The sequence below is a fragment of the Carlito syrichta genome, unplaced genomic scaffold (assembly GCF_000164805.1).
Source record: "Carlito syrichta isolate Samal-C Ts95f unplaced genomic scaffold, Tarsius_syrichta-2.0.1 Scaffold308192, whole genome shotgun sequence".
NCBI lineage: Eukaryota > Metazoa > Chordata > Mammalia > Primates > Tarsiidae > Carlito > Carlito syrichta.
The window spans coordinates 802983-829146 of record NW_007252288.1 but is presented as its reverse complement, the minus strand read 5'-3'; the positions used below and the strand labels follow the sequence as shown (position 1 = coordinate 829146).

Here is a 26164-nt window from a genome sequence, read left to right as displayed (position 1 = left end):
AGTTATTTATTTTATTTCAAGTCAACAGATGTTTTATTTCAATCTACCAAATGTTTAACAAGAGTTAATCAAGTAATACTAAATAAAGTTTAGGATTAGACCCTTAGCTGAAAGAAAAATATTGAGTATTGGACCTCCTGCCAATCGAAGGTAAGTGTTTGTTTAAAAGTTTGAAAAATAGCACCAGAGCTTAAGTGTGTTAATTAGGCATGGGGACAAGTTAGAGGAGGATTCTAAAGTATCATATAGAGGTGATTATTTAAATTAGGGGAAATATTAGTTTCTTAAGGAAAAAGAGATTAGGAGCTCTATAACTGGAGTTAAGAAGAGTGAAGTAAACAGAAAAGATGTCATATTGTTATCAGTATCAGGAGTGTTGTGGTATTGTAGGAAAGAGGGTTTCAAGCAGAATTTGACAGTATCAAATACAGAAACTCCTAGGAGAGTGTAGGTTATGAATAAATGACAAAATGATGTCTCAAAAAAGATAATATATAATCACCAACAGCACTTTTTTAAAAGCAGTAGGTGCTATGTTAAAGAAAGTACTTCTTTGGAGAGGGAGATTCTTTCAGTTTTGAAAATCTGTAAGGAACTGGGTAACTGGTGTTTAAGTTGAACTCATGAATCAGCATTCAGAAGCAGGTTAGGACAGTAGGAGGATTAAGTGAAAAGAGTGGGTTTCTGTCCTAGCTATGACATACAGAAACTGCACAACCATAAACAAAATGCCTGAGCTTCAAAATAGAGTTAAAATATATTACTATATCTTTTTCACAAGAAATTTATGAAAACTAAGTAGAAATATACATAAAAGTATTTTGTATACTATATAAACACTGTATTTTTCCAATAGCATTTCAACAAATTACATTTTACTAACCTTATTTATTTAATTCACTAATTTCAAAATTGTAAGAATAAATTGCTGACTTTTCTTTTAGAATGCATTTTAAAAATACATTTTTGTTAAGAAATTAAAATGTAAATTTTACATGCTGATTTAGGTTCATCAAATTGAAGAAGAAATGCGTGAACTTCTGGAAGAAACAGGCAAGAACAAAAAAGCAATGGAAGTAAAAATTAAGCAACTCGCTTTTGCTCTAAGTGAAATTCAGCAGGATATGTGATGGTTCTGAGAACACATTTGATTGAGATCAACCAGCAGATTTACTGTAAAAGTGATTAAATATTGTAATAGTAGTAACTGATATGACTTTGAAATGTCTCTTTCTGCACATTTCATTATGAATATATTTTTTAAGACTTTTGATCAAGTATTAATTGTATATGTAGGTTTTTACAATAAACTGTTGATAAGTATATGTATTAGAAAAAACAATCATAATAACTAGGCTTACAGCACTTTTTCTTGTTTCTGTGTGCTGCATTGTTTGGTAATTACACATTTGCCTACATACTTGTAAATGAAAAAATTAGTATATTGACTATGTGAGGGAAAATATTTTGATTGTGGTTGTTACCTTATTTTGATGAAGAACTAGTTACGTTTATTGGTTATCATTTAGTTGATGTAGCCAAAAAGCATTTAAAAGCTGTATGATAAAAGACATGGCATTCTTTAAAAAGCGTATGTAGCCATCTCCACATTATAATTACTCCTTTATTATAATACATATGACTTTTTATTAAAGATTACATTTGCGATTTTATAAATATTGTCTGTTCCTGAAGAGGAACATCATTGTTCCACCCTCATTCTCTCTAGATATTCTCCCCTCAATCACTATATATGAAGAGAGTTCTGATATTGCAACTGGGGACAGTTTTTCATTTCATTTCATACCAGGTCATTTATTACTATTTCACTTTTGTCGCATCTTATTCTATGTATGCAGAACAAAGAATTAAGTACTATGCCCCCTACTGCTTCTGAGAGAAGAAAATATAATGTTTTAATATCAATAGTAAACTAAGTTTTAAAAAGTAAATGGAACATTAGAAAAAAGTTAAATGCTTCATAAACACCAGTCCCCATTTCATTATAGATAAACTTCATACTGAAATGTGTGAGAAAACATCACATATGTCAGTATGTGTAATGGGAGTCTCAGAAAGAGGGTAAAAAATATTTGGAGAAATAATAACTGAAAATTTTCTAAATTTGATTAAAATGATTAACCTACAAATACAAGTTTTTACTAAAGCCTAGGGTCAACACAGAACCACATCTAAGCATGCTGTAGTCAAACTGTTGGGGAAAATCTTGAAAGGAGCAAGAAAATATGATTCTCATGCAGAGGAACAACAATCTAACAGCTTACTTCTCATAAGAAAAAATGGAGGACAGAAATCAGTAACAATACATTTGAGGTGCTGGAAAAAAGGGAACTTTTAGCCTAGAATTCTATATCAAGCAAAACTATCCTTCAAAAGGCATACAAATAAAGACGTTCCCAGATCAATGAAGACAGAAATGTATTGTTAACCAACCTACCTTGAGAGAAATGTTAAAGAAATCCTTAAAAGTTTAAAGGAAATTATACTTCAGTAGATTTGAGTTGGAAACTCAAATCTACTGAAAGAAATGAAGAGTATTATAAAAGGTAAATTTTGTGGCCAAATTTTTATATGAAAGACAAAAATATATTTTTCTATTTTTATCGAGAAGACATATAAAGTAAAAATCATAACAGTTGTACCAAGCATGGTGGCTCATGCCTGTCTTTCTAGCACTTTAGGAAGTCAAGGCAAGAGGATTGCTTGAGACCAGCAGTTCAGAATCAGCCTGGGCAGCATACACACCATCTCTAAAAAAAAGAAAAGCCAGATGTGGTGGCATGTACCTATAGGCCTAGCTTTCCAGGAGGCTGAGGTGGAAGAATTGCTTGAGACCAGGGGTTTAAAGCTTCAGTGAGCTATGATCATACCACCGAACCCCGGTTAGAACAACAGAGCAAGACTTTGTCCTTAAAAAATAAATTTAAGCCGGGCTCGGTGGCTCAACCTGTAATCCCGCGCCTTTGGGAGGCTGAGGTGAGTGGATTGCCTGAGCCCGTGGGTTTGAGACCTGCCTGGGCAGGCGAGACCTCATCTTTACAATAAGTAAAAAAAAAAAAAAAAAAAAAAAATTAGCCAGGCGTGCTGGCGTGCGCCCATAGTTCCAGCTACTTGGAAGGCTGAGGCAGAAGGATCGCCGGAGCCCAGCAGGTCGAGGCTGTGGTGGCCGGGAGCGGCCACTGCACTCCAGTCTGGGCGACAGTGAGACTCCAACTCAAAAAAGTAAAAAAAAATTATTTAAAAATAACTTGTTGAATTTATAATTTATAGATTTAATACATATTACCAAAAATGGCATAAAGTTAGGGGAAGAAAATTGAACTATATTGTAATAAAGTTTGTTTTACCAGATTAAATTAGTGTTAAAGATTACTGTGGTAAACTAAAATGCATATTGTAATCACCAAAGCAACCACTAAGAAAGTAACTGTAATGATACAGTTTAAACAGAGCAAGCAGCCAGCAATTAGTGAAGCCTAACAGCCAGGTGTGATGCCAAACAAAGAAGATACCTCAGCAGAGATCAGGGAGAGAAACAGAGCTCTACAAAAACCACGGTCCTCCGAAGGTGATTGTATGTACTCCCAAGTCTGCACCAATTGTAGATAGACTTTGCTAATAATCTAGCCACAATATTAAACTTAAGGGAGCAAAAACCTCACAAAAGAGGGAAACCAATATTTAGAGTTGCAACAATATATTCCCATAAGAGTCTAGTTTTCAAAAAGAAGGCATGCAAAGAAATGGGGAAATGACCCCTACACGGGGAAAAGAAAAATAGGTAACAAAAACTACTTGTCTGGGTTAAGATTTCAACTTCAAAGCAACCAATATAAATACATCAAAGGTCTGAAGGAAAACATGCTTTAAATGTAAAGACTGATGACCATGCTCATCACACAATATCAATAGAAAAGTAATTATATTTTTTTAAGTGGAAATTCTGGAGCTGAAAAGAACAATGATAGAAATTTAAAATTTACCAGGAGCTCTACAATATATTTGATCTGGCAGAAGAATAAGTGAACTTGATAGCTCGATGGGAGTCTGCAATCTAAAGAAGAGAGAGAAAGGTCGAAGAAAAATGAACAGAACCTCAGAGAAATACACAAACATACACAAAAAGGGAATGTCAAAAGAAAAGAGATGAGAGGAAAACATTTGCACATATATTTGAAATAATGGCTCAACTTTTGGATGTGATTTTTAAAAAAACACTACACATCTAAGAAACTCAGCGACAAATAGAAAAACAATGCAAGGAGAGCCAGATTCAGACACATCATAGTAAAAATGCTGAAAGAAAATTTTGAAAACAGCAAGAGTAAAATAACTCATATCCATGGAAACCCAATAATATAAATGGCTAACTTATTAGCAGCAAAGGAAGAGAGATGCAATATACATATTCAAAGTGTTCAAAAAGAAAAAATCACACAACTATCAAAAATAAAGGCAAATAAAGCCATTCCAGATGAACAACATCTAGAAAATAATTATGTTGTTATTCCACTATCACTATATATGTATATTTCCTTACCCTTTTAACCTTATTGGATTAACTATATGTGTGTGTATAACGCAATGTGTATATAATTGCAATATTGAGAGTATGGCATATGGAAATGCAGCATTTCACAATATCAATGGAAAGGAGGTGGGTAGGAGCATATAAATCTTGGGGAGGTGAATCTTTTTCTCTCTACTTCCTAAATAACTATATTTTCCAATCTGAAAAAAAAAAAAAGAAAATCATGGAACTGATAAGGAGTGAATAGCCAGAATGTATAAAAAACTCCTAAAATATAAAACTAAAACAAAAAGAATTGATTAAAAAATGAACATAGAATAGACATTTCTTCAAAGGTGATATACAAATGGAATATGAAAAGATGTTCAACATAACAAATAAGCAGAGAAATACAAATTAAAACCATAAGACCGCACCTCCTACCCGTTTGGATGGCTACTGTAATAAATAAATAGGAAAGATAAATAAAAGCATGCTAATAAGAATATGGAAAAAGTGTAACTCTTGGGCCCTGTTGGTAAAATGTAAAATGGTGTAGCAACTGTGGAAACAATACAAAAGTTTCTCTAAACATTTAAAGTAGAATTACTATATGATTTGACAATTCTACTTCTGGATATATACCCAAAAGAATTGAGAGCACAGTTTTGAACAGATATTTGTACACCAATGTTTTAGCAGCATCATATACAACAACCAAAGGGTGAACATGACCCAAGTGTTCATTGATGGATAAGAAGATAAACAAATTTGGTGAGTATACATACAATGGAATTTTAATCCACCTTTTTTAAGAAAAGGAAATTTTGACATATGCTACAAGATAACTGAGCCCTGATAACATAATGGGGTAAAATAAACTAAGCACAAAAAGAAAAATACTATGATTCCAGTTATATTGGATACCTATAGAGACAAAAAGAATGGTAGTTGCCAGGGGCACAGGGTATGAATAATGGGGAATTGTTTAATGGATATAAAATTTCAGTTATGCAAGATGAAAAGATTTCTGGAGCTGAATGATGATGATGGTTTCAAAACAATGCAAATGTACTTAACCTACTGAACTGTATGTACTTTACAAATTGTTAAGATAGTAAGTTTCATGTGTACATGTTTTATCACAATTAAAAATAATTTTTAAAAGCATTAAACCTAGCGAGACTCAGTGGCTCAGCCTGTAATCCCAGCGCTTTGGGAGACTGAGGTAAGTGAATTGCCTGAACCCGTGGGCTCGAGACCCACCTGGGCAACTTGACGAGACCTACAATAAATCAATAAATCAAAAATTACAATAAATAAAAAATTAGCCGGGCGTGGTAGCGCGCGCCTGTAGTTCCAACTACTTGGAAGACTGAGGCAGAAGGATAGCTGGAGCCCAGCAGGTTGAGGCTGCGGTGACCGGGAGTGGCCACTACACTGCAGTCCGGCTAACAGAGTGAGACTCCAACTCAAAAAAAAAAAAAAAAAAGCATTAAAGCTACACAAACAATAACTACAAAAACTGGGCAAATGATCTGAACAGACTTATCCAGATAAGATATGCAAATGCCCGTTAAGCACATGAAAAGATGCTCAACATTATTAGTAATTAGATAAATGCAAATCAAAACTACAAAGAGATAACACTTCTCACATGCTAGGATAGCTATAATTTAAAAGGCAATAATAAGTATTGACAAGAATGTGGGCAATTGTAACCTTCATACACTGATGATAGGCACTTAAAATGATGCAGTCACTTTGGAAAACAATCTGTCATTTCCTTAAAGGTTAAACATTGAGTTATCACACTACCCAGTAAAATTCCATTCCTAAAATACAACTTGGAGAAATTAAAATTTTGCCTACACAAAAAATTGTATGCAACTGTTAATTTGCACTATTTAAAACAACCAAAAGGTAAAAACAATCCAGATATTCATTAACTGATGAGTGGATAATAAAAAGTGATATATCTATACAATGAGATATGATTTGGCAATAGAAAGAAATGAAGTACTGATATAGGCTACGATATTGAAATGTCCAGAAAAGACAAATTTATAGAGATGAAAATAGGTTGATTAGTGGTTGCCAGTGATGAAGAATTTGAGGGGAAATGAACATGGAGTTTCTTTTTGAGGCAATGAATATATTAAAAACTAATAAACCATATACTTTAAATGGGTGAATTTTGTGGTATGGAATTATATTTTAATAACATAAAAATTCAAAAATTAAGTAATACACTAAAACTTTATTTCAGATTAAGGGAATAAGGTGGAACAGAGGAATAAAAACATCTAATACATATTGAAAACAAATTGTAAAATATCAGATATGCAACCAATAATATCCATATTTACTTTAAATGTGAATGACAGACAAGGAGTTGGCAAATGCAACCTGCAAGCCAAATTCTGTATGCTACTGGTTTTGATAAATAAAGGTTTTTTTGGAACACACATAATGCCATTCATCTATAGCTGCTTTTGTCCTGCAACAGCAAAGTAAATAATAGCAACAAAGACTGCCCTGAAAAGCCTAAAATATGCGTTATCTGGCCTCTTATGGAAAATTTTTCTGACTTCTGGTCTAAATACGCAGTCTGACAAGTTTGCGAACTTGTCACTGTGAGCTTATGTTGGCAGCACTGTGCAAACAACTCAGTAAGGGTTCATAACCTTAGTATATCTGTCTCACAGCTGTGTTTGTGTTGATGTATGACAGTATCTTGCTAAGTGGCGTAAATTGTTGTCGCGTGTTTTTGTGTGCCATCGCAAGAATTTTGGAGCTTGAAACAAACCAACATGACATTTCTTGTTAAACTTAGCAAGAGAAAATAAAGGACATGTTAGTCCAAGTTTACTTTGATAATGCCATGAAGAAAACGGCAGTGTACAAATGGATTAAATGTTTTTTTCAGGGGAAAGAAAGGATCACTGATGAAGAGAGGTCACAATGGCCAGTAACAAGCAGAAGTGACTAAAACATTGCAAAAAATGTGTCGAATTGTGTGTCAAAATCATCATCTGACAGTGAAAACCATAGCAGACCAAATGAACAGTGATAGAGTGCTGGAGTCCAGCTCCAGGAGAGAGTCAGGGCTTGAGATGGGAGAATCAGGAAGTGGCGAAAAAGAAAAGAGAAAACGACAGGACTCCTCTTCCTGGGGAGAACTCAAGACTCTGCCAATTTTTATTTATTTTTCACAAGCTTATATAGGTTTTCCACTCAGCCCTGTACCCACAAATGTATCTTATGTTGCTAACCAAACGCCCACGTACATCCTTTTTGCACTCACAATAAGGTTGACCTTTAACAATTTCAACCACAGATGGTGTTTTTCTTAAGTCAAACATTTGAACATTCCTAACTTTCTCATAACTACTTACTATTATAGGCCTATAATATCCTTACCCTATAAAGCTGAACCTTAACCCTAAGTCTTATTTAACTTACTTACTACCATATATTTATTTCTATTCATCTTATTTCTATCCTTATGTCTCTATATTTTCTTAACTATCACTTATACTATATATCTCTTATCTTACTAGTTTATCTTATCTATCTTATTATTAATATTCTAAATTCTATCTTCATTAAACTACTTATTTAATCCTAAAATACCTTAACCTATTTTTTATCCCAAATGGTTGTTTTCCACCAGCTCTCAGCTGGGGTCTGTTGTTTATGAGGAAGTGGCCGACTCCTTCTTCTCGGCCTCCTGCTGTTACTGAAAAACATCCTTACACACCCTAAGGGGCACCCCTTTTGCTGCAATCTCACCTCCATTATGCCTATGTATAATTTTTGCTATCAAATGCCATCGTCCATTTGCGCATCTATTATCTCAATTAAAGAGGGAACATTCTCAAGCCTATGCACGCAATCCTTCAAAGTTAGGGAAGGTCCGTCAACAGGATCCATGGGGCTTTGCCTCCGTCATGGCTGCATTTTACTGGGGCCTTGCTCCCAGCTGGCGTTTTTCCTGTTTTCAGGTTCCTTTTACCTTACTTTTACTAGTGATTGCGGCTCCCAACAATAGAGAAACAGGAAAATCTTAACTGAAAATGTTGGCATGAAAAAGGTGTGTGCACCCAGTCCTGTTGTGAGGGAGTTTTTAGTTAGTAAACAAATAACTATATTGGAACACCCTCCCTACTCACCTAATCTGGATCCCCAATGACTTTTTTCCTTACTTGAAAGTAGAGGAAATATTGAAAGGAAGACATTTTGATGGCATTCGGGACATCAAGGGTAATACAATGATGGCTCTGATGTTCATCCCAGTAAAAGAGTTCCAAAATTTCTTTGACAGGTGGACTAAGCTTTGGCATCAGTGCATAGCTTCCCAAGGGGAGTACTTTCGAAGATGACAGCAATGATATTCAGCAATGAGGTATGTAGCACGTTTTCTAGGATGAGTTTGCAAACTAATTGTCAGACCCCGTATGCCAGTAAATGAGCAGAGATTGTTAGACTAGATAAAAACACAAGATTTAACTGTGTGTTGCCTATAAGAGACACAGCTTATTTTTATTTTTGTTAATTAACACATTTATTTTCAACAAAACAACTGATCAGGTTCTGTGGTTCAGGCCTGTAATCTTGGCACTTTGGGAGACCTAAGTGTAACGTTTGGAAATATGAAAGAGGCACAGGACAAGGGGGCTGGTATAAACCAAGCATTTATTGGGGGAGCTCCCGGGCGAGGTCCTGTGGTCCAGAAAGATGGGCCAGGGGAGTCGCGCCCAAGGAAGGGCGGCTTGGGTTTTTAAGGGTGCTGCATCTGGGAGGGTGGGGGGGGGCGGGGGAGTAGTCAGTTCCTGGCAGGGGAACCAATCATCGCCAGCCCTGTATCTGGGCCCCTCTCCTCGAGGCAGTTGACAGGTGCATCCGGCCATGGGTGGAAAGGTACAGGCCCTGGAACATCCCGTCGGAAAGTCCCGGGGCAAATGTTGGTCTTGGCAGGTGGTGGTGCTTTCCTCCGAGCCCAACATCCCGACCTCTTTGGTATAAGGGGCGTCGACTCAGTCTGGCTACTTCAAGCTGAAGGAGGGCGTTGTTCATAGGAGGTCGGGACCGGGTGGGTCAGAAGGAAGCGGGGTGTAGGGGTGTAGAAGCAGCTGGTTGACTGCAACTCGAGAGATTTCCTTCATGCGAGACTGTAAAAAATTAAACAGGCAGGAGGCAACCATAAGTAAGAGAGATAACTACAACAGGTCCCAAAAATGGCAAGACCCATTGGGCGATGCCCGAGTTCCACCAGGCAGAGAAGGGCGATTCAGCAGTGTTTTTTTGGCAAAGCTCGTCCCCCAGTTTCTGGAGGACGTCTACATTTTCCTCTACTAGCCCGGGTTCGTTGATGTAGAAACAACACTCCTCATGGAGAAACATGCAGGTTCCACCCTGACCGACTGTGAGGAGCTCAAGGGCTCTGCGGTTCCGTAAAGTAACCAGGCTAGAGAGGTTATTTGCCGCTGTAAGGATGTCAGAGAGCTTGTGGATGCCTCCAGAGCTATTTGGAGCTTTTCTTCCAGTTCCCTGGGAAGAAAAGATGCTGTGTCCCAGTGCCCCCCACCCACCCAGCCCTCGGGCCACCACGGACGTGGCAAACGTGAGACCGAGCTTGAGGGAGAGGAATGCTGCGCGGTGAGCTCGCTGCAGAGCAGGAAAAGCTTTGAGCAAGAGCTCTTCCTTAGAATAGAACCGTCACCGGGTAGCAACAAGGGAAAGAACTATTGACAGATTTGAAGAGGGTGCCATTACACCAAAAGAACCCTCTCCTTGGAGCAGATAGGGTAGATGGTGTAGATCTGGAGTTGTTGCATGTGCAGGAGCTGCAGTAACAGGTATTAGAAAGGTTACTGAGAGACTGGAACAAAGGGACTCCAGGGATTGAAAGAGGCTGACTGTCTGGCACACTAGAGACATTAAACAATTACGTGACAGGGTCCGCTGCCAAAGGGGAATGGTTTATAGCGGTGCAAAGGAAGCAGTTACAATTCCGACAGAAGGGTGGTTGAGCAACGAAATACCTTCTTGTATTAAACGGAGCCAAGAGAACGGAGAAGGGTGGGTGGCACTCGGGGTGGGTCGGGGGAGAGCTGGGCACCCAAAGAGGTTTCTGCTTCTGCAATAAGGCTGGGAAGTTTGCCAAGGGAAGGGAAAACAAGGCGGTATGACCAAAAAATGCAGAGTTTACCTGATGGTCTAGAGTCTCGGTACCAGTTATAAACAACTCCATTGACTCCCTGTGCCCACCTGGGGTGCCAGGGATCAGAGATGGTGAAATGAGATACCTTTCCTGGGTGGATGGGGGGTAGATCAAGTGCATCTTGCACCAGCCATATGCACACCCCCCGTATGTCTCAGGCCACCAGTTACATTTGGCATGTGGCTGGTCATATTGGAAACAGATGACCAGGGCTTGGGTCTAACCCAGATTGATGGAATTCATGTTGCCCACTGAGATGTTGATGGTTACTGGTGTCTGGCACCCTCTGGGCTGGCACAGCGCAGTGCCCACAGAATGAGTAATGACTTTACTGTGAGACCGGGCTGTCTCTTCAATGTAAAACTGCCAGCGGTAGCCATTATCTGGCGGTGTTGTGCATGAGAGAGGCAGCAGGATTAGAGTGAGTAGCAGGACCCCGGCTGAGGCGAAGATGGGTGGGTCCCACCTGTTGACATTGCCAAGAGGTCCCTGGGGCCGGAGTCAGTTTGAGATGGGAGACATGATACCAAGAAGAGTGTCAGAGTAATTTGGCAGCTGTGGGAGTGGTAAGGACAACCGTGAACAGGCCAACCCACCGGGGGGTTAGAGTTTGAGGGGACAGTTTTTTGAGCAAAACCGAATCCCCCGGTTGTAAAGGAGTGCAAGCAAGATTCCGACCAATTGGCGGGAGTAACCGAGGGAAGGGTCCCCTCCGCGTGTTCTCTCAGCAACTGTCGGAGTAAGGACAAGTAGGGCAAGTATGAAGCCAGCAGGGGCGGAGAAGAGGGTAGGTTATGATTAATTAGAAAGGGCCTGCCATACAGCAGCTCAAAAGGGCTGAGATCGGACGGAGCCCTCGGAGCAGCCCATATCCTGGAGAGGGCGAGTGGGAGGAGGGGAGGCCAGCCAGGTTTTAATTCCAAGGTGAGTTTGGTGAGGTGTGTTTTTAAAATGCCATTTGCCCTTTCTACCTTACCCGATGACTGTGGACAGTAAGGGATGTGGAGTTTCCAGGTAATTCCCAGGCTAGCAGCAACCTACCGGACAACCTTGGCAGTGAAGGCAAGTCCGTTGTCTGTCTGGATGTTGGCCAGGAGGCCGAACCTGGGGATGATGTGTTCCAGAAGGACTGTGGCCATGACATCAGCCATCTCTTTGGCAGTAGGGAAGGCCTCGATCCAGCCTGAAAAGGTATCCACTAGAGTGAGTGAGTAAATACCAGAACTTTTTGTGGACAGGCATATGGGTGAAGTCGATTTGCCAGTCCTCGGCTGGGAGGTGGCCCCTCATCTGGTGAGTGGGAATACGGGGGTGCAACCCTCCCTGTGAGGTGACAACAGAGCAGACTGAACATGCGGCATGAACCTGAGAGAGAAGCTTTTTTAAACCCGTTAGATGGAATATAGGAGAGAGAAACCTATACATGGCCTCAGGTTCAATGTGTAGAGAGCGGTGGACTTCTGTCAACATATGAGAGGCCTGGTTCTGTGGCAGCGCATCATGATCCCCCAGCATGATGCAGTCTTGCTGTATGACATGGCCCCCTTTGCTTAATAGGAACTGCCGTTCCTCAGGAAGGTACTGGGGTTGCAGGGAGGGAGCAAGGAAGAGGAGAGGGGATGGAGGTGTGACTTGGTTTAGTCCCCTTGCGACAGAGTCTGCCCAGGTGTTGCCTTTGGCCACCGAATCTTGTGAGGCTTGATGGCCTCGACAGTGGACAATAGCAACTTCCCGTGGGCTCTGCAGGGCTTGCAGTAGTTTAGTAATTAGTTTGGCATTGGTAATGGGAGTACCCTTCGTGGTGAGATATCCTCTTTCTTTCCAAATAGCGGCATGGGAATGAGCAATGAGGAAGGCATACTGGGAGTCAGTGTAAATGGTTACCCGCCACCCCTTAGATAGTTTGAGAGTCTGTGTGAGAGCAATAAGCTCTGCTTTTTGGGAGGTGGTTCCCAGAGGAAGGAGCTGGGCCTCGAGAACAGAGGCAGCAGAGACTACCGCATATGCCACCCATTGGTGGCCTTGTGGGGTGCAGACAGAACTACCATCCACGAACAAGGTGAGGTCTGGGGACTGAAGTGGTTGATCCGAGAGTCCAATCCTGGGCAGAGTGAGGGCCTCCACCACCTCTGGGCAAGAGTGGGTAGGCTCTGCATCAGAGGAGGGGAGAGGGCGCAGGGACGCCAGGTTAAGGGGTGGTGAAGGTTTTAGAGTTACTCCCGGGTTGTCAAGGAACAACAAATGGAATTCCTGTATTCTGGAGGGGCCCAGGAGAGAGAGCACATGATGTCCCAACAGTTTGTGGACTCTGTGAAGGGAGAAGACAGTGATATGGTGATGTAGGGAAAGTTTTAGAGCCTCCTTGGTCAGGACAGCGGCCGCCGCTAGTGCTCGCAGGCAGGGTTGCCACCCCCAAACAGTGGTATTGAGCTGTTTGGAGAGGCAGGCTACTGGGTGGTGGGAGGGGCCCACCGGGTGTGTTAGGACCCCCACAGCGATTCCACAGCACTTATCTGTAAACAAGCAAAAGGGTCGAGAGGGGTTAGAGAGACAGCAGTGGTGAAGACAGGAGGGTGTCACGGAGAGCAACAAACCACTTGCGAACTTCAGCAGGGGAGGTGAGGGGCCCCGTACATGTTTTTTTGGTGGCCACATACAGAGGTTTGGCTAACAGGGCGAAGTTAGGGATCCATTGCCTGAAGTACCCCCACAAAGCCCAAAAGGACAAGATTTGGTCACCATTTTCTGGGGTGACAGCTACCGCACAGCATGGAGGCGGTCCGTTGTCAGGGCCTTAGTGGTGGGAGTAAGGCGAACGCCAAGGTAGACGACCTCAGGTTGCGTGAGCTGAGCCTTAGGCGGGGACACCCTGTATCCCCCCCTAGAGGCCAGGAAATTGAGAAGGGCGGCTGTGTGTGTGTGTGCGCGACAGTTCCTCAGATGGGTTGCAAAGCAAGAGATCATCCACATACTGGATGAGGTGGCTAGGTTGGAGAGGGCAATCAGCTAGGTCAGTCACGAGAGCCTGGCCAAAGAGGTGGGGCTGTCCCAGAACCCCTGCGGAAAGACCGTCCACGTAAGTCGTTGAGCCTGTTCCGTGTCCGGGGCCTCCCAAGTGAAAGCAAAAAGGGGATAAGAGTCTGGGTGTAGGGCAATAGTAAAGAAAGCGTCCTTGAGGTCAATGACAATGAAATGTGTTGTCTGAGGCGGTATCCGAGATAGAAGAGTGTAGGGGTTAGGAACTACTGGGTGGAGAGGTACTACCGCCTCATTAATGACACGGAGGTCCTGGACCAAGCGGTAGTCCCCAGAGGGCTTACAGACCGGAAGGATGGGGGTGTTACATGAAGAGTTAATGGATATGAGGAGGCCCTGGAAGAGTAAGCGAGTAATGATGGGTTTAAGGCCTTTACAGTGTATGACTGAAATGGGGAACTGGGGTCTAGAAGGGAAGTGAGAGGGGCTTTTTAAAACTATGCAAACCAGGGTGTGGTGTCGGGCTATGACTGGGGTGGAAATATTCCACACATCGGGGTTGACTAGGTGGGGAGGGAGGGGAGGTGGCAGGTCTGAGTCGGGAGAAACAGAAACTAGAGCAATATTGGCAAGGAGTGGGGCTGCGGATTGAACCGCCAGCATTAAAGTGGCCCCTAGTTTTGAGAGGATATCCCTGCCAAGCAATGCAGGACGGTGCAGGACAGGACAATAAGGAAGGAGTGACTAAATACCCAATCACTGAGAGAACAAGGTAGAGGCGAAGTTTGGAGGAGGACAGAAGGCTGGCTGTCGATACCAACGACCGAGACCTGGGAAGGAGATAGAGGCCCTGAAAAGGAAGGCAGGACCGAATAGGTAGCTCCCGTGTCCACGAGGAACGAGATGGACTTACCCACTACCTGGAGCAAGACCTTGGGCTCGGCGAGGGTAATTGGGGTCCTCGAGTCCGGGCATCCTCAGCTTTCCACCAGCCCGGGCAGCTCATGGAACGGAGCAGGTGGCTCAGCTACACCCCCATGAGGAGGCCCCAGGCCAAGTGCAATCTGACTTCCAATGGCCCATTTGCTTGCAGATAGGACAGGGCTTACTTGGCGGACGTGGGTTAGGGCACTGCTTGGCCCAGTGGCTCTCCTGGCCACATTTGAAACAAGTCCCCAGGGGAGCTTTATTACCCGCCATTGGACGCCGAGAGACCCCAGTACCCTGTTGCATTGGCCGCAGGGCTGCCGCCAGGGCGCGGGCTTGTGCTTTAGCGGCCTGCTGGAGGCACTGCTGCCTCGTGGTTTCTGCATCTTCCTCGCAGGCGTTAAAAACCTTAAAGGCCATGTTTACCAGGTCACGGACAGGGGTTTGAGGACCATCCGCTGCCTTTTTAGGCTTTCTGCGAATATCAGGGGTGGATTGGGTAATGAAATGGGTAGTGAGAACGGTAGCCCTGACAGGATCATCCGGGCTGAGGCGAGTGTGGAGAGTCATAGCCTCCGTAAGGCGGTTTAGAAAAACGGCCGGGTTTTCATCCGGGCCTTGGGTTATTTCCCTAAATTTATCATAATTTACAACCTTTTGAGATGCTGCCTCCAGTCCCGCCTGAATGCACCGTATCATGCGATTTCTACGTCTACGTCCTATGTGACCGGCTTGGTAGTCCCAATTGGGGTCTGTTGCCGGGACGGCCTCGGCCCCAATTGGCTGTGTGTTGTCCATTAGATGGACTTTACCGGCGTATTCCCGAGCAGCGGTCATGACCCGATCTCGTTCGTCAGGAGTGAGGGTAGAAGTAGAGATAACATGAACATCATGCCATGTTAGATCATAAGCCTGAGTAAGGTAACGGAACTCTTTGGCAAAGGCAGTAGGGTTGGCAGAAAGCGACCCTAATCGTTCTTCGATGGCAGATAAGTCGGCCAAGTAAAAAGGGACGTGTACCCGAATAATGCCATCCGGGCTAGCAACCTCTCGGAGAGGACAAATGGGCACAGGAGCAAGGGGGTGGGGAGGGTGGTCCATGCAATGTGAACGGGTATGTGCACTGACCGGAGAGGGGAGAGAGAGCAGTGGAAGGGGAGAGTTGGAAGGCGAGGGAGAAAGATAGGGGTAGGGAGAGTGGGTTATAAGGTTGGAAGGTTGGAAGAAGGAGGAGGATTTGGGGGACGAGGGATTGGCACGGTTAAGTCTTCCAGAAGATCTATGAGGGGGGATGGCTCGGGAGTGGGTGGGAGAGGCTTGTCATCTAAGGGTGGAGGGGGTGGGGCAGACGGAACGAGGGAGGGGTTGGGACCAGGGGATGGGGGAGGAGGGCCTCCTTTTGCCAGTAGGATTTGGGTGGTACTGCAATAGTGGCACAAGAAGGGGTAGGAGCATAGATACCAAAAAGCCTGAACGTAGGGGACCTCTGACCATTTTCCATTGCGTTGACAGAAATTGTCTAAGTCCGTGAGGATGTTAAAATCAAATGTTCCCTCAGGTGGCCACTGAGACCCGTTATCTAATGCATACTGAGGCCAGGCCACAGTGCAATAATGAATGAGATGTTTGTGGCGAACGTCTGGGGTTAAGCCCAGTTTCTCGAGGTTACCGAGAAGACATCCCAGGGGTGTTTTGGAGTCAGATTTGGAAGGTTGGTTACCCATGTCGGCCTCTCTTTCTGGGGTCTGCCTGAGTTAAAAACGGCGTCCCGATTTTGACAGAGACAGACTGGACGGAGCAAAGGTCAGAGTAGGCTGGGCGTCCCCAGGACCTACTCCAGACCGGCATGGGTGGTGATCCCTAGCACAGCTGTGACTCCTGAGAAGGAGACCCGGAAAGGAGAGAAGAGAGGCAGACACGAGGGGGAACTCACCGAGGGAGTCGCCATGGAAGGTCAGGTCAGAGGTCCGCGGTCCAGGCCAGAGGCCCCTGAGCTGGAAGGTGAGGCCTGTGCGGCTCGATCACCTCCCGGGTTTCGGCACCAAGAGATGCTGGGCTCGGAGGAAAGCACCGCCACCTGCCAAGACCAACATCTGCACAGGGACTTTCCGACGGGACCGGTGGCCGGATGCACCTGCCAACTGCCTCGAGGAGACAGGCCCAGATACGGGGCTGGCGACGATTGGCTCCCCTGCCTGGAACTGACTATCCCCCCACCCCCACCCTCCTGGATGCAGCACCCTTAAAAACCCAAGCCGCCCTTCCTTGGGCACGACGCCCCTGGCCCATCTTTCTGGACCACGGGACCTCGCCTGGGAGCTCCCCCAATAAATGCTTGGTTTGTACCAGCCCCCTTGTCCTGTGCCTCTTTCGGTATTTCCAAACGTTACACTATGTGGGAGGATTGTTTGAACCCAGGAGTTCAAGACTAACCTAGGCAACATAGCAAGACCTCCTCTCTACAAAAAAATTGTTAAAAATTAACCGGACATAATAGTGCACTCCTGTAGTCCCAGTTACTTGGGAGGCCGAGGCAGAGAATTGTCTGAGCCCAGGAAGTCGAGGCTATGCATGCCACTGCACTCCAGCCTAGGTGACAGAGTGATACCCTGACTCAAACAAACAACTGACTAGCATTCCTTCCTGATAAGAAACCACAAACCACAGAGTGATTCTAGCCAGTAGAAGGAGAATGTAGGTTTTCGCATCCTCTGCTTCACCTCTTGACATCAGAGTGCTAAAAACTCCACCTTGGAATCATGCTAATACCATTATTTTTTGAACATTGTCCCTGTGAAGAGACATGAAGCTCAATTGTGCATGTGCATATTTCTCCGTTCATAAATATTAATGACTCCTATAGCTTATTGAATATGTACATTTGGCCACCTCATTCAGCATAAATCCCTGTCTTTCTCTTTCTATTCTCTAAGTGTCTGTTTCCAGCTTCTGGCCAGAGGCTATGCTTCTCAGCCTGTCAGAATGGCCATCCTGCAGGTTGCAACCCTTCATGAGAAAAAAACTCTTCCAAATGTATCAACCTCATCATTCTTTAGTTGGTAATATAAAAGGAAAAGAGATTCTTGTTCGCTTTTTAAGATTCTCACAAAGAGAAGTAAGTTCATGGGTTTTAAGGTGAGACAAATCTGGGTTTAGTCAATTATTAATTATATGACTTTGGAAAAATTACTTAACTCCTCTAAACCTGTTTCTCCATAAGCAAAATTGCGCTTGCAATACCTATTACTACATAGGGTTGTGCCAAAGATTAAGTTATAAGTGAGGACTCTGACCTCTTTCCTTTACCTTGCCAAATTCCTAACCTAGGGGCCTGGAGGGACAGGCTTTTTATTAATGTGACTTACTTTCCAACCTGACTCTGGCAAAACATCACAAAACAGATAAAGAAGGAAAATAAAAATATTTTATGACACTGAAGGTGTATTTTAGGAACTCCAGGCACCTTTGAAGACACTTACCTATTCCCTTTTAAATCTGTACCATAAGAAGCTTCATCTGCATACTTGCATACCAAGAAACTTAACTCTCTTATCATTCTTCAAATTGCCCATTTTCTTTACTGCTTTTCTTTCTTTCTTTCTTTCTTTCTTTAATTTGGTGAATGTTTATTGTCTAAATATGGCTTAGTTTATTCTTATAAAAGCATTACTTGGACATTACGTTTATTGAGTTTCAGTTTAAAAGTGGTTCTAAGGCAATCCGTATACAACCGAAAGCAGAAAATCAAAGTGATGGGAGTGTGCTCTCACGCCGCCCGCTTGTAAAAAACAGGGAAATTCTACTACGGAGCTGTTGGACACGAAGTTCCCTCTTCCATTTCTCTTAACACTAAACAATATATAAGTCATTTACATAGAACTAAATGCAGAGGAAGGCACAGCTTGTTATAGTAAAGCACAGTTAGTTTACTACTTTTACAGTTCATCAGATAACTCTAGGTAACTAAATGCCAGTCAGGAAATCTTTGAGCCTGCCTATAACCTACAGGCCCCTTAGAGATACCCTGCCTTCCTGGACCAAATGAAGGAAAATCTCACATGTGTTGATTTGCGGTTTCTTGTAACTTTTGTCCTCCTAAAATGTTTATAGCCAAGCCACAATTCAACCACGGCAGGCACACGTTCTCATGAAGTCCTAGAGACAGGTGCCACAGGCCTAAAGCCACTCATTTGGCCCAGAATAAACCATTTAAAATATTTTACAGAGTTTGGCATCTTTCATCAGCATATGCTCATCTGTTCAATGGTTAGCACAATGTCCTGGCATAATAGGTGACCAAATAGTAGTCACATTTATAATGAACATACCATGAAAACCATAAAGTGCTACTCACATGTAAGGCATTACTTTTTTTTCCTTCTCACTTCGCCATGAAGTTTCAGAACATACCAAAATCAGAAACTTAAAAACAGAATCACAAAGTGACTTAGGAAAACTCTCTCAAACCGAGTTTTTCCTCTGTTCTCACACCATCACAACACTCTTCAATACAGAATAAGATTTCTGTGACCAGTTGTGGGGGTGTCCTCACACAACGAGCAGCGAACACCAACCGGGTGTCCTCCAACTGAATTCCTACACTACCTGGAGATAGTGTCAGACCCCGCAGTTTGAGGACTCAGTCCCTAAGACTGCCCCAGTACCAGTCACCAAATACCAGTCACAAATCCGGGCTTTCAGAATTCCTATTTGGCTTCAGGTTGAGGTTCCCATAACCCTCTTTTTAGGTTTGCTTAACTTGCTGGAGCACTTCACAGAACTCAAGGAAATACTTAGTTTCCTCGTTTATTATAAAGAATATAACCAAGGATACAGATGAACAGATGCATAGGGTAAGGTATGGAGGAAGGGGCACAGAGCTTCTACACCTTCCCTAGGGGTGCCACCCTCCAGGAACCTCTATGTGTTCAACTATTCAGAAGCTCCTATTTCTATTTTTGAGACTGGGTCTTGCTCTGTCATCCAGGCTGGAGTATAGTGGCATGCTCCTAGCTCATGCAGCCCCTAACTCTGGGCTCAGGTGAGTCTCCCACTTGGCCTCCTGAGTAGCTGGTACTATAGGTACAAGCCACCACATCTGGCTAATTTTTTATTTTTATTTTTTTGTAGAAACAGGGTCTTACTATTTTGCCCAGGGTAGTCTGGAACTCCCGACCTCAAGCAATCCTCCTTCCTTGGACTCCCAAAACACTAGGATTACAGGCATGAGCCACCACGCCTGGCCAGGAGACACACTTTAGATTCAAAGTCACTAATTAGTTGATGGTAAAAAGATAGGAAAAAGATAGACTATGCATTCAGTCATTATAATAATTCAAAATGACTTAATATGAGAGTTAAGATCATAAAACTTTTAGCAGAATACATGGCCCACTTCTTGGTTTGCATCCAAAGGAAATTAAATCAGTATCTCAAAGAGATAGCTGCATACTCATGGTCACTTCAGCATTATTCCCAAAAGCCAAAATACTGAAACAACCTAAAAGTTCATCACTGGATAAATAGGGGGAAAATGTGGCATATTTATACAATGAAATATCATTCATCCATAAGAAACAAGAAAATCCTGTCATTCGAAACAATATGGATAAATCTGGAGGACATTATGATGAGTAAAATAAGGTCAGACACAAAAAGACAAATACTGTATGATCTCATTTATATGCGGAATCTTAAAAAAGTTGAACTCAGGCCTGGCGTGATGGTTGAAGCCTGTAATCCCAGCACTTTGGGAGGCTGAAGTGAGAGGACTGCCTGAGCCCAGGGGTTCGAGACCAGCCTGAGCAACTTGGTGAGTCCTCATCTCTACAATAAATCAAAAAATTAGCTGAGCTTGGTGGTACATGCCTATAGTTCCAGCTACTTGGAAGGCTGAGGCAGAAGGATCACCTAAGCCCATTCGATCGGGGCTATAGTGGCTGTGAGCGAGCCACTGCATTCCAGCCTGGGTGATAGAGTGAGACTCCAACTAAAAAAAAAGTTGGACTCAGAAGCAGAGAGTAAAATGGTGACTATTGTGAGCTGGCAGGTGGGGGAAATGGAGCGATGCTAGTCAAAAGATATATGCTTTCACATATAAGATGAATAAATTATGGGGATCTCATCAGAACAGATCTCATCAAAACAGCACAGTTACTTTAGTTAGTCAACAATTCTGTATGGTTCACTGGAAATTTGATAAGAAAATAAATTATAAGTCTCCTCACCACACATGCATATGCATGTGCATGCACACATACACACACACACACACACACACACACACACTCAAGAAAGGGTAACTATGGATGATGACGGATGTGTTAATTCAACTACAGTAATCAGTACAGAATGTATATGTATATCAAATCAACACATTGTTCACTTTGAATATAAATAACTTTTTGTTGTTGAAGAAGAAGAAAACATAAAAAAAATCCTTGTGTCCTTGAGTTAGGCAAATATTTTTTAGACATTAAAAAGTATGGTCCCTAGTGTTGTGGACTAATTGTGTGTTCCAAAATTAATATGTTTAAGTCCTAACTCCCAACAAACCTTATAATGTGACTGTATTCAAAGATCCAAAATTTAGAGAGGTAGTTAAGGTTAAATGAGGTTATATGAGTAGGCTCTCATCCAATATGACAGGTATCCTTATAAGAAGGAGAAGAGACACCAGGATGGGCATGTGCAGAGTAACAGAAAGAAGGTGACCATCTATCAGCCAAGGATCAACTGACTCCTTGATCTTGGACTTCTAGCCTCCATAACTGTGAAAAAATTATTTTCTGTTGTTTGAGTCACTCAGTCTGTGGTATTGTGCTATGACAACCCTAGTAAACTAATACACATAAAATCAATAAATTATATTTCATCACAATTAAAAATGTTTATGTCTCAAAGCATACCATTAAAAAAATTAAAAGACAAATAGACTGAGTGAAAATATTTGAAAATCATGTATATATTAAGCATTTGCATTCAAAATATACAAAGGACTCTTTTCTTTTCTTTTCTTTTAGTTGGCATCTCACTCTGTCACCCAGGCTGGAGTGCAGTGGCACACTGATGGTCACCCCAGCGTCCACCTGCTGGACTCCAGCGATCCTTCCACCTCAGCCTTCCAAATAGCCAGAACCACAGGCATGCACTACCATGCCTGGCTAATTTTTGATTTATTGTGGAGATGAGATCTCACCAAGTTGCCCAGGCTGGTCTTGAACCCACGGTCTCAGGCAATCCACTTGCCTCGGCCTCCCGGAGTGCTGGGATTACAGGCTGAGCCACTGAACCCGGCTCTTTTCAATAAAAGAAGACAACACAATTTTTTAAATGGGCAAAATATTTGCATAAACATTTAACCAAACAAGACAAACACATGCCAATAAGCACATATAAAGGTGTTCAACATCATTAGTCATTATGAAAATTAAAATGAAAATCAGAGACAGGCATGGGGGTGAGAGTATCACCTGAGGCCAAAAATTCAAGACCAGCCTGGACAACATAGTGAAACCCTGTTTCCACAAAAAAATTTAAAAACTTAGGTGGGCGTGGAAATATGTGCCCACAGACCCAGCTACTCAGGAAGCTGAGGTGGAAGGATAGCCTGGAGCACAGGAGGTAGAGGCTGCGGTGAGCCATAATTGTACCACTGCACTCCAACCTGGGTGACAATAAGACCCTATCTCAAATAAAATAAAATAAATAAAATCAGATGCCACTTCACACCCATCAAATGGCTATAATCGAGAAGGCCAGTGATAACAAGCCTTGGCAGGGATATGGAGAAACTGGACTCCACAGGGTAGTAATGTAAAAAGGCATGGCCACTTTGGAAAACAGTTTGGTATTTTCTTAAGATGTTAAGCAGAGATAGCAATTCCTAGGACTCTACCCAAGAGAAATGAAAACACAAGCCCACACAAAGACTTGTATGCAAGTGTTTACAGTAGCATCATTCCTGATAGCCAAAATGTGAAAACAATTCAAGTATCTATCAACTGGAAAGCAGATATATAAAATGTGGCATACTCTCACAGTGGAAACCTACTTAGAAATAAAAAGAAACAAAGTACTGATACTACAGCCTGGATGAACCTCAAAACCATTATGCTTAGTAAAAGAAATGAAATGCAAAAGGTCACATATTGCCTGATCCCATTTATTTAAAATGTCTGGAAAAGGTAAATTTATAGAGACAGAAAACAGAATAGTGGTTGACTGGGGTCAGGGTTACAAATGTGGAGTGAGTGCTTCTAAATCAACTAGGATCTTTTTGGGGTGATGGAAATGTTCTGAAATCACTTTGTAATGATATTTACACAACTCTATACATCTTAGCTCTATAAAAATTACTGAATTGTATGCTTATACTGTGTGTGCACTTTATGGTATGTAAATTAAACTGCAATTAACCCTTTAAAAATAGTTAGAAGAGCCCTGGGTTGGCTCCATTAGTATCAGACAAAATAAACTTTAAGGCAAGAAATACTACTAGAAATAAAGATGGATATTTCATAATGACAAAAAGGTGAACACATCATGAAGATAAAACAATGACAAATATATGTGCATTTCACAACAAAGCCACAGAATACATGAGCAAAAATTGAAAGAAAAATATATACCTTGCAATAGTTATATTAGCAAATATCAACATTTTACTCTGAATATTTCACAGAGCAACTTGCAAAAATCTGCAAGAATAATGAAGACTCAAACATTGTAAACTAATTTTGCCTTATGTTATAGAACTCTTCATTCAATAATAACAGAATAGCATTATTTTCAAGTAGGCATAGACCATTATCCAGCATAGACTGTATGCTAGACTATAAAACAAGTCTCAGTAAATTTAAAGGAATTTAATCCATAAAAATATGTTCTGAAATAACCGTGTGATTAAATTTGAAATAAACCACAAAAAATAAATTTGAGAAGTCCACAAATATTTGCAAATGAAATAGAAAACCGCTGAATAACCTACAAGTCAAATATGAAATCACAAAGAAAAAAGTAGAAAATATTTTGAATTGAATGAAAATAAAACATAGAACATTGAAAAATTTATGGGATACAGCAAAGTAATGATTAGAGAGAGAAGGTCCAAGTTAGAAAGAAGAAGGGTTTCAAATCATGGTATTTGTTTCCTCTAAAATTCCCTCTTAGGAAACCAGAAAAATAAGAGCCACCTTAAACTCAAGGCCAGAAATATTAAAGATGAGAGTGGAAATCAATGAAACAGAAAACAAAAAAAGGAGTAGCAAAAAACAGTGAAACCAAAAGTTGGCTCTTTGAAAATATAAACAAAAGTGACGCATTTTAGCAACTCTAGGCAGTAAAAGTGAGACAATAAAAATGACCAAATAAGAAATAAAAAGACAACAGTATTACTGACTATAGGCTCTATAGAAACCAAAGGGATTATAAGAAATATGATTAACAACTTTATGCCAACAAATTAGACAGCTAATTGATATGAACAAATCCCTAAAAAAGATTATAATTACCAAAACAAACTCAAGAAAGAATAGAAGTTCCGAATGAACCTATAGCAAGTAAAGAAATGGAATTCTCACAAAGAAAAGCTCAGGTCCAGATAACTTCACTGGTGAATTCTATAAATTGCTTAAAGAAGAAATAAAAACAACCGTGGTTAAATTCTTTCAGAAGACAGAGGAGGAGCGAACATCTCCCAACTCACTCTATGTGATCAGTAATATGCTGATAATGTCTAGATGCCATAAATTAAAAATAACACTTTGCAAGAAGTATCTCCCCAATCTGTACTACCCGAGACACCTGTGTCAATGGGCTAGGTTGACTTGGATGATCAGATGCACCTGGATTTCTTTTTGGACTGTTAATATACTTGGGATTTCACCTCTGACCATACTGTTGGTGGTAGATGTTTACAGCGCATTTCTTCCTCCTTAATAGCTTCCTGTCTATGATAGGCACTGCCAAGCTATCAATGAGATCTTATACCTATTGTGTGCTTCCCTGGACTAAGTGGGTTAGCGTTCGTATCTTATAGTCCTTTATTCTTTGGTGGTAAACTATATTTGGTCAAGTCATGTGATTTTTTTTATCCGCCTTTAGACAGTCATCTAGTAGTTCAAGGCAATATTTAGAGTTCACCTATTCTTTGTCCACTTTGCCAACAATCTACAAAATGAAGTTCTAAAGAGAATATTAACTTAGTACCTTTATTTCTACACATTTGACAGACAACATTTCTGCTTTACCTAAGACATCATTATAGAATGTATGGCCAACTCACTGCACTCCATCAGGAATCTGTTTCAAAGATATGAAACATTTAAATTATTGAAATTTTTATTGGCTAAGAACAAGTACACTAGTCAACAATGAACCTTCAGGGTGAAAGTAAGAAGCAGTTTTGTCTTAGAAGACCACTGCTTTCGCCCTCCAAGATGAGATGCAGAAACACTCAAATTGGTGATTTTATCACTTCAGTTGCTTTGCCATGTGTTGTTTCACTGCTCCTTGCTCCATCTGACTCTTTAGACTCCTCCTTGCTTTATTAATATAAATGGTTCTGTTTTCTGATGGTGTATCTTGCTAAAAATGCCACTTAGAAAATATTTTAGAGTTTTGTGCATATTTTTTTGAAAAGGTTGTTATCCTGCTATGACAATCACCCTGACACATGCCTTCTGATATTTCATAGGGTAGTAGGCATATTGCTCACAAATTTCCCTGCATTTCACTTTAAAATTGTGTTTGTATTATAAGACAATTCTATGCCTCCCTACCCTCTCTGGGTCTTCACAGCTTTTAATTTTCTCTCAGGTTTTGGGTCCCATTTGATACAGTGTTAGCATTCCAACATATTCAAGTACTCACATAAACCCCCAAGGCAGCATGAAAACACAGGTATCCAGAGAAATTTTTACCTGTTGTAGGAAGAATACTACTGTCCCAATTAGGAGAAATTAAGATCTGTAAGTGGTTTTTTAAAATTTAATTACTTCTTGTAATATAGGTCATAACATTTAATTCACATAGTACTTCTAAATCACATAGTAAATAACATTTAATTCATGCAGTACTTCTAGTAATATAGATCATAACAGTGCTAATTTCTTTGGCAGTTACTTCACGTGTCTTTAGTGTATCCCATGATGCCATTATCAATAAGCACATATAATATTGTAATTTAATTTCCCATTGATAAACCTGCTCCTCCTATATTGCTCTTGTAGTAGTTTGTGCCCAGACTAGAAGTAGTATTTTGGAGAAACAGCATAATGGTGAGTATAATTATAGTTTAAAATTTGGCTACTTAAAATGTGATCAGAGAACATCTGGAGCATCTGCCAACCTGGCAACTTCTTAATTATGCAGATTCTCAGCACCCCTCTTCCCAACTGGTTGAATAAGAATCTACATTTCTTTTTTTTTGAGGTGGAGTCTCACTCTGTCACCCAGGCTGGAGTGCAATGGCACACTCAAGGCCACCGCAGCGTCAACCTACT

The 26164-nt window shown here is 41.6% G+C and overlaps 1 protein-coding gene across 2 annotated transcripts in view; it reads left to right on the top strand.

Annotated features, from left to right (window-relative positions):
* Positions 1-1673, top strand: part of LRRCC1 (leucine rich repeat and coiled-coil centrosomal protein 1) — a 32969-nt gene extending 31296 nt beyond the window's left edge. For both annotated transcript variants that reach the window (XM_008065224.2, XM_021716128.1), the window contains one exon: positions 1008-1673. In XM_008065224.2, the coding sequence (XP_008063415.1) occupies positions 1008-1130 (123 nt within the window). In that variant the 3' untranslated portion in view covers positions 1131-1673. The remainder of the gene's footprint in view (positions 1-1007) is intronic.
* Positions 1674-26164: the final 24491 nt, after the last annotated feature.